Genomic DNA, 21,154 nt, shown 5'->3' on the forward strand with positions numbered 1-21,154 from the left:
GTCTAACCCGCATTTGTTTTCTTCATTGTGTCTGGTCTGGTTTTTAGGTACAGGAAAACTAGATGCTGCACTTTGCTGAAACGGACACATCAACTGCATTGCCCCTTTTTGTGTGGATGGCTTTTTTTGGAAAAGGGAAAAAAAAAAACACTATAAAATTCAATGAAGCTGCTTTATTTCAGGATTTTAGTGAAGGAGGGTCGCTTCTGACCCTTAGGACAAGGGGAGTGTACATAATGTTAAGACGTCGGGTCTTAGCTAATGTTCCGATTTGATTTGGAAAGGGAAGTCAAGTTCAGGTTTAGATTGGACTTGTAGTTGGATTCATTGATTATCCATGGTGTGTGAATAGGTGTGTGATTGTGCCCTGTGATGGATTGTCACCCTGTCCAGGGTGTCCCCAACCTTGTGCCCCGAGTCCCCTGGGATACTCTCCACGCTCCCTGCGACCCTGTGTAGGATGAATGGATGGAATTTCATTCACCGTTCCCTTCATTTATTTTTCTAAATTTAATTTACACCCCTCTAAAATGCATCCTTACACACGCATCGCCCTTTCTAATCTCGTTAAACTGCTGTTTAACCCGCGCAGTCGCGGTATCGGCCAATCAGGAGGCGACTTTTAGCCTCCACGGATCCACACCTCGAATATCTCCCGGAAACAGCAGACCGTCCGGGTACCTTCGGGATACTCGTTTCAACGTACTACGATTTGGGACTACCACTACTTCTAATCTCGGATCCTATTTAGGAGGGACAGTAGGCGAATTGGGCCGTAGGAATAAACTCTGGAGGAGTGTACCACCATTTTCTGGATTCCACGAATACCACGTTACCGTGAGGGATTCCCGAATAAATTCGTGAGTAAACGAGGCCCATCGTTTGCAAACTGATCTACGAGTGTGCCGTAGAGCAAAAGCGATAAACTCCAGATCGGACCAGCTGTGACTCAGTTCGTGCCAAACGGATTTTCATATAAACAGTTCGTTCATGATCTGTTCTGTCTAACCGTATATTTACGCTAACCGACATCCCACTGCTTTGCTGCAGTTCCCAGCAGTTAGACGCCATTAAATTGAGTCTTGGGGTGATTCTTGATGACGGCTTGACCTTTACAGACCTACGTATCAACAACTGCACGGTCCTGTAGGTTCATTCTGTACAACATGAAGAAAATCAGACCCTATCTCACCGAACAGGCCACACAGATACTCGTCCAGGCTCTTATTATCTCAAAACTGGACTACTGCAACGCACTCCACTCCTCTCCTCTCGGGCCTCCCGGCAGCTCCATCAAACCCCTTCAGATGATTCAGAATGCAGCAGCACGTCTCGTCTTCAACCAGCCCAAAAGGACCCGTGTCACACCCCTCTTCATCTCCCTCCACTGGCTTCCTGTATCCGCCCGGATCAAATTCAACGCCTCGACGCTCACCTACAAGACCTTGTCTGGATCAGCGCTCCTACCTCAACTCTCTCCTGAAGGCTTACGCTCCCTCCTGCGATCGGTTAACGACCGCCGTTTAGTTCTACCTACTCAGCGTGGCTCGAGATCCCTTTCCAGAACCTTCAAACTAACCGTCCCTCAGTGGTGGAATGACCTTCCGACCTCAATCCGGACCGCGGAATCTCTCACCGTCTTCAAAAAACAGCTAAACACCCACCTCATCCGTCAACACCTAACCAACCCCTAAAACACCAACCCCAACATTATCCTTTAAAAAAAAAAAACTTCTCCAGAACTCAATTAAAGTTCAATCAAGTACAGTAGCTCTACTCGTATTGCTCTCCGCTCGATATCTCGCTTTGCTTGGATTTCCTCCTCTGTAAGTCGCTTTGGATGAACGCGTCCGCTCAACGAATACATTATCGGTAGTCCAGTTATATTTACATCTCCATCGCCTGCGAAACGTAAAACATCTACAACAAGCCAAACGTAGCAAACGGAATCACAGCCGATTTGATCGGAGTACACCGACATCTCCGTATGCCCTCGTGACATCAGAAAGTTGCTGCGTCTAGATTTCCTAATATCTCCGAGTTATTCAGTCCTCACGTTTTATTTCAATTATTCACACATGGTTTGTTTTTTTGTTTGTTTGTTTCTGCAGAGTTTACTACAAGCTGTGCTCATGAACCTGCTTTTCTATTATACAGAATAAACGTTTGTAATATATCAGCATTTATACTGTAATACACGCTCAATCTGATAAAAAATAATAATAATAATAATAATCGCATTATATCTAGACTACAGGCCAGCTCAGGTGTAATAAATTCTCTCCTTTACGTATAGGTTTAAATGCAAACAAAAATATTCTGTACCAAAAATATTTGAGTGTGATATGTAAGCGTCGTCATTTCCTTTTGTTGTTCTTCCCCCGCCTCTTTTTGAATACAGCGTCCCTCTAACGGTGGTGTCATTCCTAATCAGAGTAGTGCATAAACCTTTAATATTTCTGAGCTTGAAAATACTATATTAGTGATATTTTGTGTCACGTCGCTACCCCCCCCCCGCCCCCGCCCCCCCCCCGTTAATCAGTGAGAGTGCCTAAACTCTTCATATCTGTTATTGATACTTGTATAGTATATGTATGTATAAATATTTGATACATGTATATATTATTTCCTTTTTTTGGGGCTATGGTTTTTCTTTTGTATTTTAAAAAAAAAAAAAAAAAAAAGGAGAAGGAAAAAAAATATATATATATATATTACAAATCTCTCATCTAGAGTCATTTATCTTTCCTATTTCTATGTCCAGGAAGTCCTAGGTTCCTTGAGGGTGCACAGCAGAGTAATGGCCAGTGCGCCATCACAGGTGTGTGTCGATGTGTGTGACGGTGGGAGAAAGACGGGCACTGTTTCAGGACGCAGCACTGCAGAACCCAGCAGGAGGGTGAGGAGCGGGCACAGCACCAGCAGTGCCAGGCTCAGAGCGGGCACAGAGGCGCCATTGTGGTCCCTGTGGTCGCACTTCTTCCCGTCTTCGCAGCGTGAGTGCTGGCATAGGACACCTTTAAATTCATGTGGGCAGATGCAGCGCTGGTTCTGGTGGCATGTGCCGCCGTTCTGGCACATCAGCAGCTCCTCGTCACACACGTTTGCTAAGAAGAGAGAAAATTCAGTTCGCTTTTGAGCAATCACATTTTTAATTAACGGAGCTGTCCTGCTGTTTTTTTTTTTTACGAAGATGTTTAAGTAGGCTGCAAATTTCGGTATCGGCACATAAGCGGAAACAATCCCGGAATTCTGTTTGCCAGAACGTGTACACAAGTGTACACTGCGTCTCTCGTGGCCAGCACTGTTTTTTTTTTTTTGTTAGTAGATCACCAGAACTGACCTAACAAACGTAACGTGACCAAAAAGCCAGTGTATATAACGTGCTAGCCAGTGCTAGCTAACTTGCTAACCATGTACCGTGCCTTGCATAAGTATGATGGAGATCCATTACACCTGGTCCAGATAATCCGTTCACTCGGACAGATTAAAGCTGGACTCCTAATCCTTAAGAAGATCCTTAATCCTTGATCTCCAGGCACACTGTTGATGATTAGTGAGTTCTTCCTGGTCAATATACGAGTGCTCAAAACAAGCTACGTTAATGTTTCTGAAAAACGGGCCAAAAACATTCCTGATTGGTTTCCAATGTCCTCTGGACAAAGCCCGGGAGGTAGGGCTTAATTAACATCATCAACTGTTAGTCGGTAAACCGAGTTGACTGGGAGAGAATCGTAAATTCTTATCAATATAAACAGTAAGTCGCTGCAAAAGCACAACTCTCGGACGCCCTAATAGAATATAAACCTGTTGCGTTGTATTTCATAAGTGAATACACACAGGAATCCTCTTATTCTCTTCTTTTGCCAGCAGTAAGCAGTTCTAGCTCACAACCCATTTGATCTCACAGAAGCAGCTCGGGAGTTGGGTACAAACTTGATCGTTAACCTGTAAACAAAAGCCTCTGTGAATTCATAAATCTCCATAACACAAACTGCTTCTACACTACAGTACAGTACATCTAATAACTTTCGCTGTTATTATGGGGGGGGGGGGAGTGAGTGTTTAATGTTGCATGGCCTGTATAGACTAGGGGATAATGTGTAGTTTAAGGCAGTGGTTTTCAAAGTGGGGGCCGCCAGGGGGCGCCCAAGGGTCCTCAACAATTTGGTGTGAAAAATAAATTCTCACTCTCAGACAACCACACACACACACACACACACACACACACACACACAATCAATTCCTAATGTAATGTAATGTAAAGATGTAATTATTAATTTAAAAAAGAGGGAAGTCTGTATTTTTAATGTGTTTTAATCTTGCAAAAGGGCGGCCTCGATCAAATGTTAATGCCATTTGGGGGGCCTTGCCCTGGAAAAGTTTGGGAACCCCTGGGTTAAGGCATGTCCATAATGCAGCTATGGTAAAATGTCGGCACAGAATAAAAGCCAAACTTTTATTTTGCCTTTTATTATATTCAAATATTATATAAAATAAAATATTATTGCACAACATCGTGATTCTGAATTTGTGTTTCATTTGTTTAATACATATGAAATGTCATTTTATAATACGGTAAAAAGAAACATAATTGATATCCATGTTCCATTTAGATATCCATTAAAGGTTGGGATTTATTTATTTATTTTTTTTTATAAATAAAAACTTAAATGCAGCTTTTATTAAAAACAATTCATTAATTAAATGATCCTAAAGGTTTCCTTTTGGTTACTGGGGGTATGCCATAGCATTAATTAGCTGCATTAATAATGCGTGTGTGTGTGTGTGTGTGTGTGTGTGTGTGTGTGTGTGTGTGTGTGTGTGTGTAACACTCACGTTGGCAGCCCTGCTTCCAGTAGTAACCGGGCAAACATTCATCACACTTGGTTCCCATCGTGCCTTCTTTACACTGGCAGAATCCAGTGCCATTACAGCGGTCATGTAGCGAACCCAACTGGTTACAGACGCACTCTATAGAGACAGACCAAACAAAACAAACAAACAAACAAACAAAACAAGGTGGTTGTAACAAGATGTAATCCAACATCAGTACACCCTGGACGGTGTGAGAACCCATCACAGGCCACAATCACACACTCATCCGCACGTTACGAACAACTCGGGAATGCCAATCAGCCTATAACGAATGTCTTCGGACTGGGGGGAGGAACCCGGAGGAAACCCCTGAGGCACGGGGAGAACATTCATTCCTTTCCTGTTCTCCGTAGCCTTGTTTAAAAAGTAACAGTCTCTCTCTCGGTGTCTCTTTTTCCTCTTCCGGTCTTCTTCTAAACAGCAACCGTTCCAATCTGAGCTACGTTCAGTAATGATAAAATCAGCGATATGGGCTTAAACAGTTATGACTGCTTTCATATTAAATGAGTCCTGATATAAATTTTCGCCCCCACCACTTCACATGTTAAGTCATGATAACTTGAGACCTTCCTAAAGATTATATATATATATATTTATCATATATATTCAATGTTTTATACACATTTGAGCATTTTAGAAATGTTTGAAGGATTTTTACACGGCACCCTGGTCAGGAAACACTGCTCTAATACTCCGTGTGTGTGTGTGTGTGTGTGTGTGTGTGTGTGAGAAGGGGAAAACTATCTTTACTGCAAAAAAAAAAAGAAAAAAAGAAGAAGCTCTGGGTTAGGTCCTGTGCTCTGCAGGTTTTGCTGCACTTTTCCTGCTGTGAAAGCTCAATAAAGCGTTTTGTAGGTTTTTGTTAGTTGTTTTCTCTGCGGAATTCTGACATCCGAACCGCTCATGCTGCCCATTTCACAAAAGATGCCCCCCAACCATCTCCATTTTACATGCACTTTATTCAGCGGTCTTAATTGAAACGTGATTCATTCAATTTCCAGGATGATAATGAATGCCAGACTGATCTACAATGAAGGGGCACTATCATTATCTGGTTATGCCATATGGCTTTTCAGCGAACGGGTTCATCCGTGAAATGCTACACAGATATGTCTGGGTATTTATCACTAATATCTGGTGTTCTCTTCCTGCATTATCATGTCTTTCTTTCTTTTTTTCTGTTCCCCCCCCTATTAAGGTCCCCTTAGGACATTAAATAGGGGAATTAAGGTCCTCACAATGCACCTTATTTTGATTGAAGAAAGCCCATATTTGTCTATTTCTAAACTGGATCCCGGTCTGGTACTCGCATTTGTATTGTATTGGTAGTACCACTGGTACTAATTTAGGGTATCATAATCCAATTCCTTATACTTATATCTTTATGCTGCATTCACATTAAAAGAAAAACTTACATTATGAATTCTTATCAGTGTAGCCCCTTGCTGCGTTTTAAACATAAAGCATGCTGTACGCACCCACACACACGCTCTCGTCATCCAGCTCAACGGAGGAATTCCTGTAGTAGCCCATGCGGCAGTGCTGGCAGTTTTGGCCACGCGTGTTGTGCTTACAGCTCACACACGTGACGATGTTCAGGTAGTCGATGTAACTGCAGCGGTTGGAGTGGCCGTGACACTCACAGTCTGAGAAGCAGAGAGGAAGAGAATACACATAGAGTTGAACCGGTATAAAGTGTAAAGGAGGAGCGGGATGAATTTAGAGACGGGAGGGGGGTGGAAATGAATGCAAAAGAAAAGATGTGTGAGGCTAGTATGGAGAAGAAAGTGTGCTGACAAGGCAGTATTCCACTGAATCTGTGGAGAGCCTTACTCGTTCAGCGTGTGGGGGTGATGCAGGATTTGGCGTATATGATGAAAGCGATTTTCAAGCTTTTAGTTAAAAGCTCAGGTCTGGATTTCTCCTCTCTCGTCATCTTCTCTTGTTCTTATTCGGTTTGATGGGGAAAAAAAAACTAAGCGAATCTCTAAGAGAGGCAATCGATTCCTGATTCACAGATTTGAATCTGCTGATCAGAGTGAATCTCTAATGTCAGCTGTATTGGCAGGTCTAGTGAAGTGAAGCAGATGTTTAATGTGTGTAGAATGTGTACGTGGGGGGTAGCGGTGACTTAGCGGTTAAGGCTCTGGGTGACTGATCGGAAGGTCGGGGGTTCAAGCCCCAGCGCTTCCAAGCTGCTACTTTTGGGCCCTTGAGCAAGGCCCTTAACCCTTCTCTGCTCCAGGGGGCGCTGTATCACGTCTGACCCTGCGCTCTGACCCCAACCTCCTAACATGCAGGGGTGTGTGAAGAAAACAGTTCCACTGTGCTGTAATGTATCGATAAAGATCCCTTTATAACCCTAACCCTTATGATTACGTGTAGGTGTGTGTGAAAGTAAAGGGAGAAACACTATGACTAGTGTACAGGCTAACCAGCTACTAACCATCAGGGTCTGATTGCACAAAGAGGTTATATCCAAGGCGGTCTTAATTGCTAAACAGGTCAAGTTAGCGAGAACTTTAGGCCAGTTGCATATAGTCGGGGACCCCGTCAGCAAGGAACGCCTGTAAGTGGAAACTCTAAACATTAGGAGGAACCTGTCCCACAAGTTCGCTGGATCTGTAGAGAGATTGCAGCCTGGTCGCCTGAGTACCAAGGACCAGTGCATCTGGATTAAGTGTGGCTCTATTGCTATCGAGAACCCTGCCACTAAAGAGGTGCTTAAAATCTTTGGGTGTACTCAGACCTCTCAGAGATCTTTAGCAAGAAACGAGAGAGCGCCTTCGTGGCATGGGCTACTCCGCCATGCTCTCCAGTGTATCCCTGGTCTGTGTGTCCCTTCTATATTGGGCAATCTTATTACGTTGTGTACTATCATAAACAGAGTCCCGATAGTTTTCAGATGTGATCAATAATAATAATAATAAATAATAATAATAATAATAAAACAGTACAGAATCTGTTGGATTATTCTTTGGATTATTCTTCTGGACATACTTGACCTCAAAAGCACATACATAAGGAGTTTTATTAATCTTCACATGATCGGACGTTTGAGTACATCGAGTAGTGAACAGTCCTTTTGTATGTTTACGTTTCGTAGTTTAATCTCCCGAAGAACATTATATTTAAAGGATGCTAACGTGCGAAATATGCGATTACGTTATATAATTTAGTCAGAGCATATTGTTTTTATGGGTAAATTGTTCTGGGCACGGATTCATGTGGAGGCCCAGGGGATCCATGAGCACGTAGAATAGGCCTATTTAATAAGAAAAATATGTTAGTTAAAAACAAGCTAACTGTTTAATAAGGAACATTTTGGGTCCGTCTAGCTTCTGAATGGTGCATTCGAATGCTGGAAAACGCTGATTGATGTTAAAAGGACTCCGTCTTACAAGTCCTGGATGTTTTGTCCATCCATCCATCCATCCATTTTCCATATCGTTTATCTTACACAGCGTCGCGGCGGAGCCTGGAGCCTACCCCAGGGAACTTGAGGCACAAGGCGGGGGACGCCCGGGATGGGGTTCCAACTGGATGTTTTATATTTCTAATAATGAGCTTTTAATATAATACTCAGTTACACAAACATTCACTATGGTGGATATGACCAAAGTGCTTTATGCAGTAAATGCAGCATCAAAAATAAAAGGATATTGGCAAAATAAAATGAAAACATAAATACGTGTTATTTTGTTAGAGTGTGTTTCTAACATTTATTAGGAAGGATGTACGTTGTGTAACATACACTGTGTTTTCCCTACAAATGACGTAGCGGTGTCTTACCTCTATACAATAACGCACCTCCCGCTACTGTAACAGATTGAGTGTTACCCAAGATGCAATGCTCTTAAATTTATAACCACTTATAGCTTACACGCAGGACCTGTTGGTGCAACCTATAACCGTGGCTAATGTCAATACCGTGTGTGAGGTGTTTCTCCCCCCAAATATTCAATTTAGTAATGTATGGGATTCTATTTCTAGGTTCTGTTTATCTATCCATCTAATCAGCTTTCTTTATCCTTCATCCTTCCAGCCATCTATCCATCTATCCATCTATCTATCCATCCATCCATCCATCCGTCCAGCCATCCGTCCGTCCAACCATCCGTCCGTCCAACCATACATCCATCTATCCATCTGTCCGTCCAACCATCCATCTATCCATCCATCCATCCATCCAACCATCCATCCCTACATCCAACCATCCATCATCCATCCAACCATCCATCCCTACATCCAACCATCCATCCCTACATCCAACCATCCATCCATCCATCTATCCATCCATCCAACCATCCGTCCATCCAACCATCCATCCCTACATCCAACCGTCCGTCCAACCATCCGTCCGTCCAACCATCCATCTAACCATCCATCCATCTATCCATCCAACCATCCATCCCTACATCCAACCGTCCGTCCAACCATCCGTCCGTCCAACCATCCATCCAACCATACATCCCTACATCCAACCATCCATCCAACCATCCATCCCTCCATCCGTCCATCCAACCATCCATCCATCCATCCAACCATCCATCCATCTATCCATCCTTCCGTCCATCCAACCGTCCGTCCATCCAACCATCCATCCATCCAACCATCTAACCATCCATCCATCCATCCATCTAACTATCCATCCATCCAACCATCCAACCTGTCTCACCTTTAAAGTCACCATATATCACGCCCTTTAGCCTCTTAGGCTGAGTTCCTCCAGACAGCAGAAGCTTCAGTAGAGCTTTAGAGATAAAAATTCTTTTAATTCACACTGATGCGCACACACACACACACACACACACACACACACACACACACACACTAAACTCTAGTCTCTCTCATAATAATAAATGAAGGATACACTATCTCTACTTCTCCCTATGTTACCTTTCTTGTTCTCATGATCTTTGTTGTCCCTTTTGATCGCACTGTCTCGCTCTTTTCCAGACGGTCTCTTCCTCTCTTCCTCCCTTTTAGAGTGATAACTTCCTCCATGCTCTTCTTCAAACAGGCTCTCTCCTTCATCTTCTTCAGCGTGATGTGTTCTCCCATGGTCTTTTTCAGAGGACCTCGCTGTCTTGTCTTGACTTCCAAAGTGATGTCTTCGCCCATGTTCTTTTTCAAACAGGCTCTCTCCTTCTTCCTCAGAGTGATGTCTCCGGTGTTCTCTTTTAGTGTACATCTTCCTCACTTCTTCGCCTTCAGAGTGATGTCTTCCCTTGCTTTCTTCTTCTGCTTTAGAGTGATGTCTTCCTCCATTGTCTTTTTCAGAGAGTCTGCCTCTTTGTCTCTCGTCTTCAGAGTGATGTCTTCCTCCATACTCTTCTTCAAACAGGCTCTCATCTTCTTCTTCTTCTTCTTCTTTTGCAGAGTGATTTCTCCCATGTTCTCTTTTAGTGTACATCTCCCTCACTTCTTCACCCTCAGAGTAATGTCTCCCCTCATGGCCATTTTCAGAAGCTATCTCTCTTTTGTCCTCTTCTTCAGAGTGATGTCCTCTCCAGTTCTCTTTTTCAGGAGGTCTCTCACTTTTTACCTCTCCTTCAGAGTGGTGTCTTCCCCCATGCTCTTTTTCAAACAGGCTCTCCCCTTCTTCTTCAGAGAGGTGTCTTCCCCCGTGGTCTTTTTCAGAGAACCTCCCTGTCTCGTCTTGACTTTTAGAGTAATGGCTTCCCCTATGGTGTTTTTCTGAAAGTCTGTCTCTTTTCCTCTCTTCTTCAGAGTGATGTCCTCCCCCATGCTCTTCCTCAAACAGGCTCTCATCATCTTCTTCAGAGTGACGTCTCCCATGTTCTCTTTCCGTGTACATGTCCATCGTTTCTTCACCCTCAGAGTGATGTCTTCCACCATGGTCCTTCACAGAGGGTATCTCTCTTTCTTCGTCTTCTTCAGAGTGATGTCTACTCCAGTGCTCTTTATCAGAGTGTCTCTCTCTGTCTGTCTCTCCTTCAGAGTAATGTCTTCCCCGGTGCTCAGATGGATGTCTTCTCCCGTGTTCTTTTCCAGAAGGTATCTCTCTGTCTTTCTCTTGTACAGAGTGATGTCTTGCCCCATGGTCTTTTTCAGAGGATCTCTGTGTCATGTCTTCCCCTTCAGAGTGATGTCTTCTCTCGTGCTGTTTTTCAGAATGTCTCTCTCTTTCTGCCTCTCCTTCAAAGTGATGGCTTCCTCCATGGTCTTTTTCAGAAAGTCTTTGTCTTTTTCTTTCTACTTTAGAATGATGTCCTCCCCCATGCTCTTTTTTAAACAGGCTCTCTCCTCCTCCTTCTCCTTCTTCTTCAGAGTGATGTTTCCCATGATCTCTTTTAGCGTACATCTCCCTAGTTTCTTCACCCTCAGAGTGATGTCTTCCACCATGGTCCTTCACAGAGGGCATCTCTCTTTCTTCATCTTCTTCAGAGTGATGTCTACTCCAGTGCTCTTTATGAGAGTGTGTCTCTCTGTGTTCCTGTCCTTCAGAGTAATGTCTTACTCCCCAGTGCTCCGAAGGATATCTACTGCTGTACTCTTTTTCAGAGGATATCTCTTGTTCCTCTCCTTCAGAGTGATGTCTTGCCTCATGGTCTTTTTCAGAGGACCTCCATGTCATGTCTTCTCCTTCAGAGTGATGTCTTTTCCCATGCTCTTTTTCAGAGGGTCTCTCTCTTTCTTCCTCTCCTTCAGAGTGATGTCTTCTCCCATGCTCTTTTTCAGAGTGTCTCTCTCTTTCTTCCTCTCCTTCAGAGTGATGTCTTCTCCCATGCTCTTTTTCAGAGGGTCTCTCTCTTTCTTCCTCTCCTTCAGAGTGATGTCTTCTCCCATGCTCTTTTTCAGAGGGTCTCTCTCTTTCTTCCTCTTCTTCAGAGTGATGTCTTCTCCCATGCTCTTTTTCAGAGGGTCTCTCTCTTTCTTCCTCTTCTTCAGAGTGATGTCTTCTCCCATGCTCTTTTTCAGAGGGTCTCTCTCTTTCTTCCTCTCCTTCAGAGTGATGTCTTCTCCCATGCTCTTTTTCAGAGGGTCTCTCTCTTTCTTCCTCTTCTTCAGAGTGATGTCTTGCCCCATGGTGTTTTTCAGAAGCCCTGTCTCTCTCATTCTCTCCTTCAGAGTGATGTCTTCTCCCATGCTCCTTTCCAAAAGACCTCTCGCTTTCTTCCTCTCCTTCAGAGTGATGTCTTGCCCCATGCTCTTTATCAGTGGACCTCTGTGTCATGTCTTCTCCTTCAGAGTGATGTCTTCTCCCATGCTCTTTTTCAGAGGGTCTCTCTCTTTCTTCCTCTTCTTCAGAGTGACGTCTTCCACCATGGTGTTTTTCAGAAGCCCTGTCTCTCTCATTCTCTCCTTCAGAGTGATGTCTTCTCCCATGCTCTTTTCCAAAAGACCTCTGGCTTTCCTCCTCTTCTTCAGAGTGATGTCTTCTCCCATGCTCTTTTTCAGAAGGTTTATCTCTTTCCTCCTCTTCTTCAGAGTGATGTCTTCTCCCATGCTCTTTTTCAGAGTACCTTCTTGTCTGGTCTTCTCCTCCAGTGTGATGTCTTCCCCAGTGCTCTTTTTCAGAGGGTATCTGTCTTTCTTCGTTTTCTACAGAGTGATGTCCTCTTCCATGCTGCTTTTCAAAAGACCTTTCTCTTTCTCCCTCTTCTTCAGAGTGATGTTCACTCCAGTGATCATTTTCAGAGGGCCTCTTCACCTCATCTTCTCTTTCAGAGTGACGTCTTCTTCCATGCATGTTTTCAGTTGCGCCCTCCCTAATTCGCTCCACTTCAGAGGGTTTCAGTCTTTCTCTTTCATCTCCTTTAGAGTGATGTTTCCTAATATGCTCTTTTTCACTCGACCTCTGTCTTTCCTCCTCCCTTTCAGCGTGATCTCTTCCGCCATGTTCTTTTTCAGACGTTCTGTTCCTCTCCTCCTTTATCTCAGAGCGATAATGTCCGCCACGCTCTTTTTCAGACGGTCTCTCTCTTCCTTCTTCACCTCCTGTATGATGTCTTCCGCCGTGTTCTTTTTCATTTGACCATTCTATCATTTCTTCTTCTCCAGAGCGATGTCCCCACCTGGGCACTTTTTTGAAGGGTCCCTTCATCTCGCTATTTTGGTGAGAGTGATGTCCACTCCCACGCTCTTTTTCAGAGGGTCTCTTGATCCCATGCTCCTCTCTAGAGGGTTTCTCGCTTTCCTCCTCTGTTTCAAAGTAACGTCCTGTCCCATTATCTTTCTCATAGGGTCTGTCTTTTTCTCCCTCTACTTTAAGCCTCTCTGTTTCTTTCTCACGTTCAGAATAATCTCTTCTCTCATGTTCTTTTTCAGAAGATCGCTCTCTTTTGCCCTTTCCTTCAGAATGATGTCTCGTCCCATGCCCTTTCTCGGAGGGGCTCTGTGTTTCTTCCTCACGTTCGGAGTGATGTCCTCTCCCATGTTCTTCTCCAGGAAACCCTTTGTTCTCTTGTTCATTCTCTTCCTCACTTTCATAGGGACGTCTGCCACCGTGCTCTTTTTCATAAGATCCTTCTCTTCCACGCCCTTTTTCTGCCCCACTTTCAGGTTTTTCTGACAGGTTTCTCTCGCCCGTCGTCTCTCTCTCCACCTCGTCTCCTTCCTCGATTTCTTCCTTCTCACCAATATAATCTTCTCCTTCTTTTCTTCTGTGGTCTGATGGTGGGAATTTGGATTTCAGTCTCCAAAAAATGCACGTTCTAATGTTTTAGTAGAACTGGCCTCAGTTCATTTCAACACGCCCACTACAGTGGATTTCAGATTAAAATGTTTAATAGAAACAAAGAAGGAATGGCTTTTACTACGTCTAGGGAAGTCTCAGTGGGTTGGTGCGTGGGTGACTGCGGTGTTCTTCCAGACCTATACTTATTATGCATCAGCTAAAATGATCCCAACAAACACTGAGTGAGAAATGGGTGCTGAGGTGAAATTCCTAATTGGCAAATGCGAAAGATCTTTTTGATGCAAAATGCTTTTTGGAACAAAAGTGTTGTGTTTGTTTTTGTTTTTTTTTAGTAATCAAGCACTAATGTTATAATGATTAACGCACTCCATTTGCTTCAACTCGGAGAGGCCGTATCAAGCAGAGAAGAAGGGTGTGTATGTCTTAAATTTTCTACGGAAAACAAAGCTGTCACGCCATATGATGAAATAATGAGAAATTATTATAATGTTAAGAAATGATTAGCGTCGTTGTGTTACTGATAGAAACTAGAGAAAGAAACTCCTGATCTCCTGATTAGGTTTCTCGGCTGTATGTGAAGTATAGTTGATTTGGATTTTCAGTATAATGGACTTTAATTTTTGGCTTCAACCTGCATCTCATTAAACGTTATAGAAATATTAGGGGAAATAATATGTCCTGGCAGGGGTCCTCAATCTTAGTCATACATTCCTATTCACGCCCATCGTCATACCTATATATATATAGAGAGATTTCTATATATATATAGATTTCTGTGAGCGGTACCAGATATTTAAGCCTGTATTAAAAACAGGCATCCATATTATGTTATTTTAATTGGATATGTGGCATGCCTGGTACAGTGATGGAGCGTGCGAACTTTACGCACTCTGCTGGATTCTTACAGACAGGAAATCTTATGGCATCGACGCAAACATGTTGGTAATATAGCTTTATTGTATTGCACACACACGCAAGAAAAACACCGCTTTGGGCCCTGCTCACCACTTGAGACAGCCCTGGCTATATTGCCACGGTATTTTAAAGAGATAAACACGACGACGCCTGAAGAATGACCTGTTAAAGTGGTGTTAAACTGTCAGTGTGCTCTGAACCCCAATAAGCTAACACAGCAGTAATAAAAGGAAAGGAGAGAAAACATACTCACCAACATCTGTAAAATACTGTCATGCCAACTTGAAGTTTTGTTGTTTTTTTTTATATCTGTATTGCGGTTTAATTTTTGAACCAGATAGTAAACAGATACCTTTCGTCTTACCGTCACTCTCTTTCACGTTGACGCTACGGCCTTCCTTTATTCCGTTCTCTCCATATTTTCCAAAGGGCCCCTCATTCGCTCCAGAATCCTCTGAAGGCGACGTGGGCGAGGCGTAAAGGCAATGCAGAGACGATAACAACGACAAGACGGTACGCTTATTCTCTCCGTCTCGTACATCACACGAACACAAACATGTTTTTAAGACCATTAGGATTGTCTGCTTAAGCTGTGATACACACTACCAAAGCGGTCGGTTGCTTTTACTTCCTACGCACCACACTAGAACTAACAGGACTACACTACAACTACTCAAGCAAAGGAATACCGTATGAGAGGGAGTGTGTTATTCATGATAACACATGACCTCGAGTGTTCTGTTGCTTTCGTAATACTGACGAGTCGAATTTCTTCCAAATATCAGTTAAAAAAAAAAACGATTCAAACGATAAAAAAAATCATCTCTTCCACCACAAAAAAAAAAAACCAACAACAACAATGTCGTTCCACTACAAGTTGCTTGTTGCTGTGTGAGACATTGATATGCACGATACAGCTGTTGTGAAAGGAGGAAACATTGCGTCACGTTACTTACTAACGCGCAGACGTTGGATTTGTCAGGCTGTTTTTTAATTGTGGCGGTCGAGACATGCGCGACGCGACAAAAAGAAAAATAGCACACACACGAAACGAAATCTAACGACACAGAACGGAACATTTTCCCACAACAAATACTAATATACCGACACATTCTTCCCATTTTATCCACCGAACTACCAGTAAACATTTCCCCTTCAGACGTATTCACTACTAAACTCATTTCTTCACAACACACACTCTCACTCCTAAACACCAAGAGGAACAACATGCACCAAAAGGTCCGCCATTTCTACTACGAGTAAACCAATCATTTTCCAAATCACCCTTTCAGACCATTTTACTAAATAAATAAAGACTCGATTCTTTTTCTTTCCTGGTATTTGCTTGTTGTTGTTGTTATTTTGTTTTGTTTTTAAGGGGGGGGGGGCGCTTAATTACAAACGTGAAGATAGGGAGAAAATAGTGTATAGTAAAAAAAAAGTGATCTAGGATCAGTTTTTGCAAGATGAGCGTTCACCAACGGGTAGATAAACAAATAGTTTCGATATAGTTCTGTTTGAAATTCTGCATCAAAATAGAAAAAGCAACCCCCCCCACCCTCCCCCTCAATGTACTTAGTACCTTGTTTCTGAATTATGAGAACACTGGGCCCGTCTCAACTCCCCAGTGTTATAAGTGGGGAGGGCTTCTGAACCAGGCAGCCGACTTATAATAGCAGACACAGACAGATGAACTGGTTTCAACAGAATATATTAGTCTTACATTCTATTTACACTGTTAGTGGTATCGGGATGTACACTCGGAAGAGCAATGTGCTTAATACGCAGGAGATCTTGCTGATCATCTGGGCAGCGTGAAGGAAATTTTGAACGGATGTACCGTATATGTTGCATTTTTCCCCTGTAAAAGTGTAAAAGCACATCTGCTCTACTTGAATCTATCTGAATGATATCAAATCGGATATCAGGTGTTCAGTCTCTTCCGTGGTTGGTATTGACCAAAATAACCCCGGTCTTTTTTTAATAAAGCTTTTATAGGTAAGACACCTGAAAATTGATTATTTTTTGTTTCGTTTTTAATCAACTGCAGAGCACACACTTATTTCCCACAATGCACTCTTTCAGTCCTATTCCTGTGACACTTCGTAGGAATTTCTGTCCTCTCAGCTGCAGCGCTTGCCGACTCAGCGAAACCTTCTAAACATTTTTATTTCTCTTTTTATCGCTCTCTCAGCATCTCTTTTCGGTTCTTCTGTTCATTTGGTCTTTTGATCATCCTTCAAGTTTGTCTGTTTTCATTTCCAGAAACCTTCAGCACAGGCAAGGCGGTTGTATTTATAAAGCTCAGAATCACAACCCTGTTCTATACCGCTTTATCCTTTTCAGGGTCACGGGGAAACCTGGAGCCTATCCCGGTGAGCATCGGGCACAAGGTGGGGTACACCCTGGACGGGGTGCCAGTCCATCGCAGGGCACACAATCACATACACACAGACCCATTCATACACTACGGACACTTTAGACACGCCAATCAGCCTACCATGCATGTCTTTGGACTGGGGGAGGAAACCGGAGTACCCCGAGAAAACCCCTGCAGCACGGGGAGAACATGCAAACTCCGCCCCCACGGTGGGAATCGAACCCCCGACCCTGGAGGTGTGAGGCGAACGTGCTAACCACTAAGCCACCGCGCGCCCACCGGGTGTATGGTGTAAAGTATTAAAAACAATGTATCATATATATCAAACATCTTGCTAAATAAAATTAAATAAAATTTTAAAAAAACACGCTCAATTTACTCATCAGAGCAATCTGAGAACTGAATAATATCCTTCTGTTCAAACCCTGCAGCCTGAGACTCGAGATCATTCCACCGTAAACATACAAACCTGGTGAAACGCAGAATTATCTATCACAGTGGGCTGCATGTGCTAGGATTCTATTCCCTCACTACTTCATGCGCCTCCTTGCTTATCCTAAACTAGGGCTGCCCTAATTCCAGACTCAGTTGGAACGTCACCAGTTCTTCATATTTTGTACTGCGGCCAACAGGACCAGCGTTCGTCTACTTAGAAGACAATTACAGATTTAGTCTCTTACGCTGACTGACGGCGTGGCCTTTAACACTTGTCTAACTTGAACAGAATGACAGGGCTGCCAAATTTTGCTAAGAAAATTCAGGAAATACATGCATTATAGACTTCACATGAATTATATTACGCGACAGTGGCTCTTCAAATATCCATGTGGATTGTTTTCTTCCATGTGGATCTTTTTTCCGTGCATTAGAACACAGAAATATGAGAACAAGGCAACGCGTTCCAACAGTTCCCACGATTCTCTGTAGAGGACGACTGGCATCACGCTATGGATGTGACTGAAACGGAAGTCAGCTTCTTTGGTGATTTGCCGACTGCGCAGTCTTATGAGTTATTGGCTTGGAAGGCAGCAATTCGATTACTATGAAGGTTGTTATAAACCAGCGGTTTGAGATGCACTTGAAATGCAGCAGCGTGTCGCCACTTTGCCGGGACGTTTATGTAGATACGCTGATGTTAAGCGTTAACCCTAAAAGTCTGTTAGGCTCAAAAGCTGTATCAGGTATTACTCGCCAGAAACAAACTAGTATCCATCCATCCATTTTCTGTACCGCTTATCCCACGCGGGGTCACGGGGGAGCCTGGAGCCTATCCGAGGGGACTCGGGGAACAAGACGGGGGACACCCTGGACGGGGTGCCAACCCATCACAGGGTACAATCACACACACACACTATGGACAATTTAGAGATACCAATCAGCCCACAGGGCACGTCTTTGGACCGGAGGAAACCTTCGAAGCACCGGGAGAACATACAAACTCCGCGCGCACAGGACGGAGGTGGGAATCGAACCCCCGACCATGAAGGTGCGAGACAAAACGTGTTGAATCTGATTGGCCGTTAGTGTTGATTCATTTTCTAAATCGGCAGCCCGGGTTGTAGTTACAGCCGATCCTGGAAGGCAAATCCGAAGATGATATTAATATGCTTGCTCTAATACACGATCATTTCAACTGTAAGGGCACCCTGACAGAGACTTACACGCTGGACACTCCACATCATCTAAACCTACAGTCTTAACGAACAAACCACAACACACGCTGCTTAACAAATACGAACACTTGGTTACATGGTGAAACCCTGAGACGTTTTAACATTTTACGGAAGGAGTCTCTAGTGTCAGCACTTTGTAAAGGTAAAACTGTTCCTTTTAAGGTTTGCTGGTTCCTCAGTAACATGACAAACGGCACATTTTCTTAAAGCCAGATTGATGATGCGTCATTCGGTAATCAACCCTGGATCGGTAATGTCGTATTAGACCACAACACGCCGCCGTGTTGTCGATTATTCCCCTATAACAGCAGGCCCCGTCGTATTTTATTTCCTATTTAACTTCAGAAAAGAAACTGGAGTTTTCTGATGCCAGCTGCACCAGAACTGATGCACGTGATAATGGGATTCATACAACAAGGAATAAGTGTATTCTGCTATAAATAAATAAATAAATAAATAAAAATCAGTCAAACGGAGGGTGAGAGTGTGGGGAACGTCTGACACGTTTCAGACACGCTCTATAAGCACACGCTGGAATTTTTCAGGAATTAAATAGTACCGGAACTCTCCTGAGGGAAAACTGCACAGTTCCTGGACGGGTTCCTGCTCTGCATCATCACCACACTGAGGGTAAGTATGTGTTTCATAGTTACCATTCATGCCGATATATTTAAACCAGTTGGACGGGGCAATAACGATGACCTGCACTTTGAATGCTTTGAATCTAGATTTGCCGAATGCCACTCAAAAGCACCAATGACATCCCAGAGCAAAAGCAGTTCCTGGTCACGTCACACCATGTCTGATGTACACAAATGCCAGAAGTCTCTTATTAGCAGGTATGTGATGCCTGCGTATTGACAGCACCCCCCCCACCCCACCCCACCCTTTTTTTTTTGGGCTAGCTCAATTTCAGTACTTCCTGATCAAGAGAAAAATATCTCCTATAAAGTAGGAATAATAATAATAATAATAATAATAATAATAATAATAATAAAAATTCCTGGAATAATAATCCAGGAACTAAAACAGGCCCATGTTCCCCTGTGTAAATACACCTAAGGTTCCTGGAAATACTGACAGGAGAAGACGACAGAAAGGACGAACACAGTGCTGTGAAAAAGTACTCGATGTCTTCTGGGGATCTCTCATACTAAACTGTTCCAGAAATTCAAACCCAAAACACAAAATTAAACACAAAATACATCTTATTTATAGAAGCAAAAAAAGTTATCCGATACCAACTGGGCCTGTGTGAAAATGTATTTGCCCCCGTAGGTACTAATTCCCCAAATCTATGAAGCTGCATTGATAACGGGGTTCAGCTGGACCAGACGCAACCAGGCCTGATTACTGCGAACCCTGTTCAATCACATCAGCACTTAAATAGAACTTTCTCAACAGCATGAAGTGGGTTAAAAGGTCTTACGGAGTAACACACTATGCCAAAGTTCCAGAAATGATGAGGAAGAAGGTGATTGAAAGACATGAGTCTGGGAAGGGTTACAAAGCTATTTCAGAGGCTCTGGGACTCTAAAGAACCACAGCGAGAGCCGTGATCTCCAAATGGAAAAACTCGGCACAGTAGCGAACCTTCAGACCATCCAAAATTCCTCCAAGAGCACAGCGACGACTCATCCAGGAAGTCACAAAGAGCCAAGGACAACATCAAAAGGACCTACAGGCCTGTCCATCACAGGGCACAATCACATACACACTCACACACCCATTCATGCTTCACATCGAAATGATGACCTCAGGAGAATGGCAAGACCGGTTCAAGCTGACAGGACGGCGACAGTAACTCATATGTCCAGTCTTTACGAACAGGGTTGGGCAGAAAAGCATCTCAGAATGCACAACATGTCAAACCTTGAGGTTGACTGGCTACAACAGCAGAAGGTCACGTCAGGTTCCACTCCTGTCAGCCGGGAACCGGAGGCTAGAGTGATCACAGGTTCAAACTGGAGAAATGTCACCTGGTGTAATGAATTGAGATTTCTGCTGCTACACGCAGAAGGTAGGGTCGGAATTTGCATGAAATACACCGTGCCTCGGGTCGGCATTTCAGGCGGGTGGCGTCGGTGTAACGGTGTGGGGGATGCTTTCTTGGAACATATCTCTCGGCCATTTAATACCAAGTGAGCACTGATCGAATGCCATCGCTTCATGGCTACAATTTACCCATCTATTAACGTCTACTTCCAGCGTGATAACGCACATGTCGTCTCAAACTGGTTTCACGGACCCAGTCCACTTCAGTGACTTCTCCAGTGAACCGGATCCAATAGGGATGTGATGCAATCATATCGACATGGACCAGAATCTCAAAAGAGTCCATGCCATGAAGAATTCAGGATGTTCTAAGAGCAAACATTAATTACCTACGCAGTAATTAGTATAATAAAGTGGCCAGTGAGTATACGTCCACATTCTCGTGTATGTGCATTGTTTTACAGTTTGCAATGAATTTCACGTCTACCTCTCTTGAAACCTATTACAATTGCGAGTCCGTACGCACGTGTAGACGGGGATAGCTGAGAACGATACTACTTCGTTAGATTTCTATTTTAAAAAAATGTTGCGTTTTTTTTTCTTTTCATATTTAATCAGTCCCTCCAGGATTTCTTCGATTTTGCGTTC

The 21,154-nt window shown here is 43.5% G+C and overlaps 1 protein-coding gene across 3 annotated transcripts in view; it reads right to left on the reverse strand.

The window, feature by feature from the left end:
• Positions 1-2,680: 2,680 nt before the first annotated feature.
• Positions 2,681-21,154, reverse strand: part of ntng2b (netrin g2b) — a 48,287-nt gene continuing 29,813 nt past the window's right edge. The window contains exons 4-7 of one of the 3 annotated variants that reach the window (XM_053648676.1): positions 14,072-14,094; positions 6,357-6,524; positions 4,840-4,974; positions 2,681-3,107 (exon numbers count right to left, since the gene is read on the reverse strand). In XM_053648676.1, the coding sequence (XP_053504651.1) occupies positions 2,755-3,107; positions 4,840-4,974; positions 6,357-6,524; positions 14,072-14,094 (679 nt within the window). In that variant the 3' untranslated portion in view covers positions 2,681-2,754. Of the gene's footprint in view, positions 3,108-4,839; positions 4,975-6,356; positions 6,525-11,362; positions 11,372-14,071; positions 14,095-21,154 lie in introns of all 3 variants that reach the window. The other 2 variants (XM_053648677.1, XM_053648675.1) reach the window with 2 other exon arrangements.

This window comes from Ictalurus furcatus, chromosome 18, assembly GCF_023375685.1.
Source record: "Ictalurus furcatus strain D&B chromosome 18, Billie_1.0, whole genome shotgun sequence".
In the NCBI taxonomy this organism is placed as follows: Eukaryota; Metazoa; Chordata; class Actinopteri; order Siluriformes; family Ictaluridae; genus Ictalurus; species Ictalurus furcatus.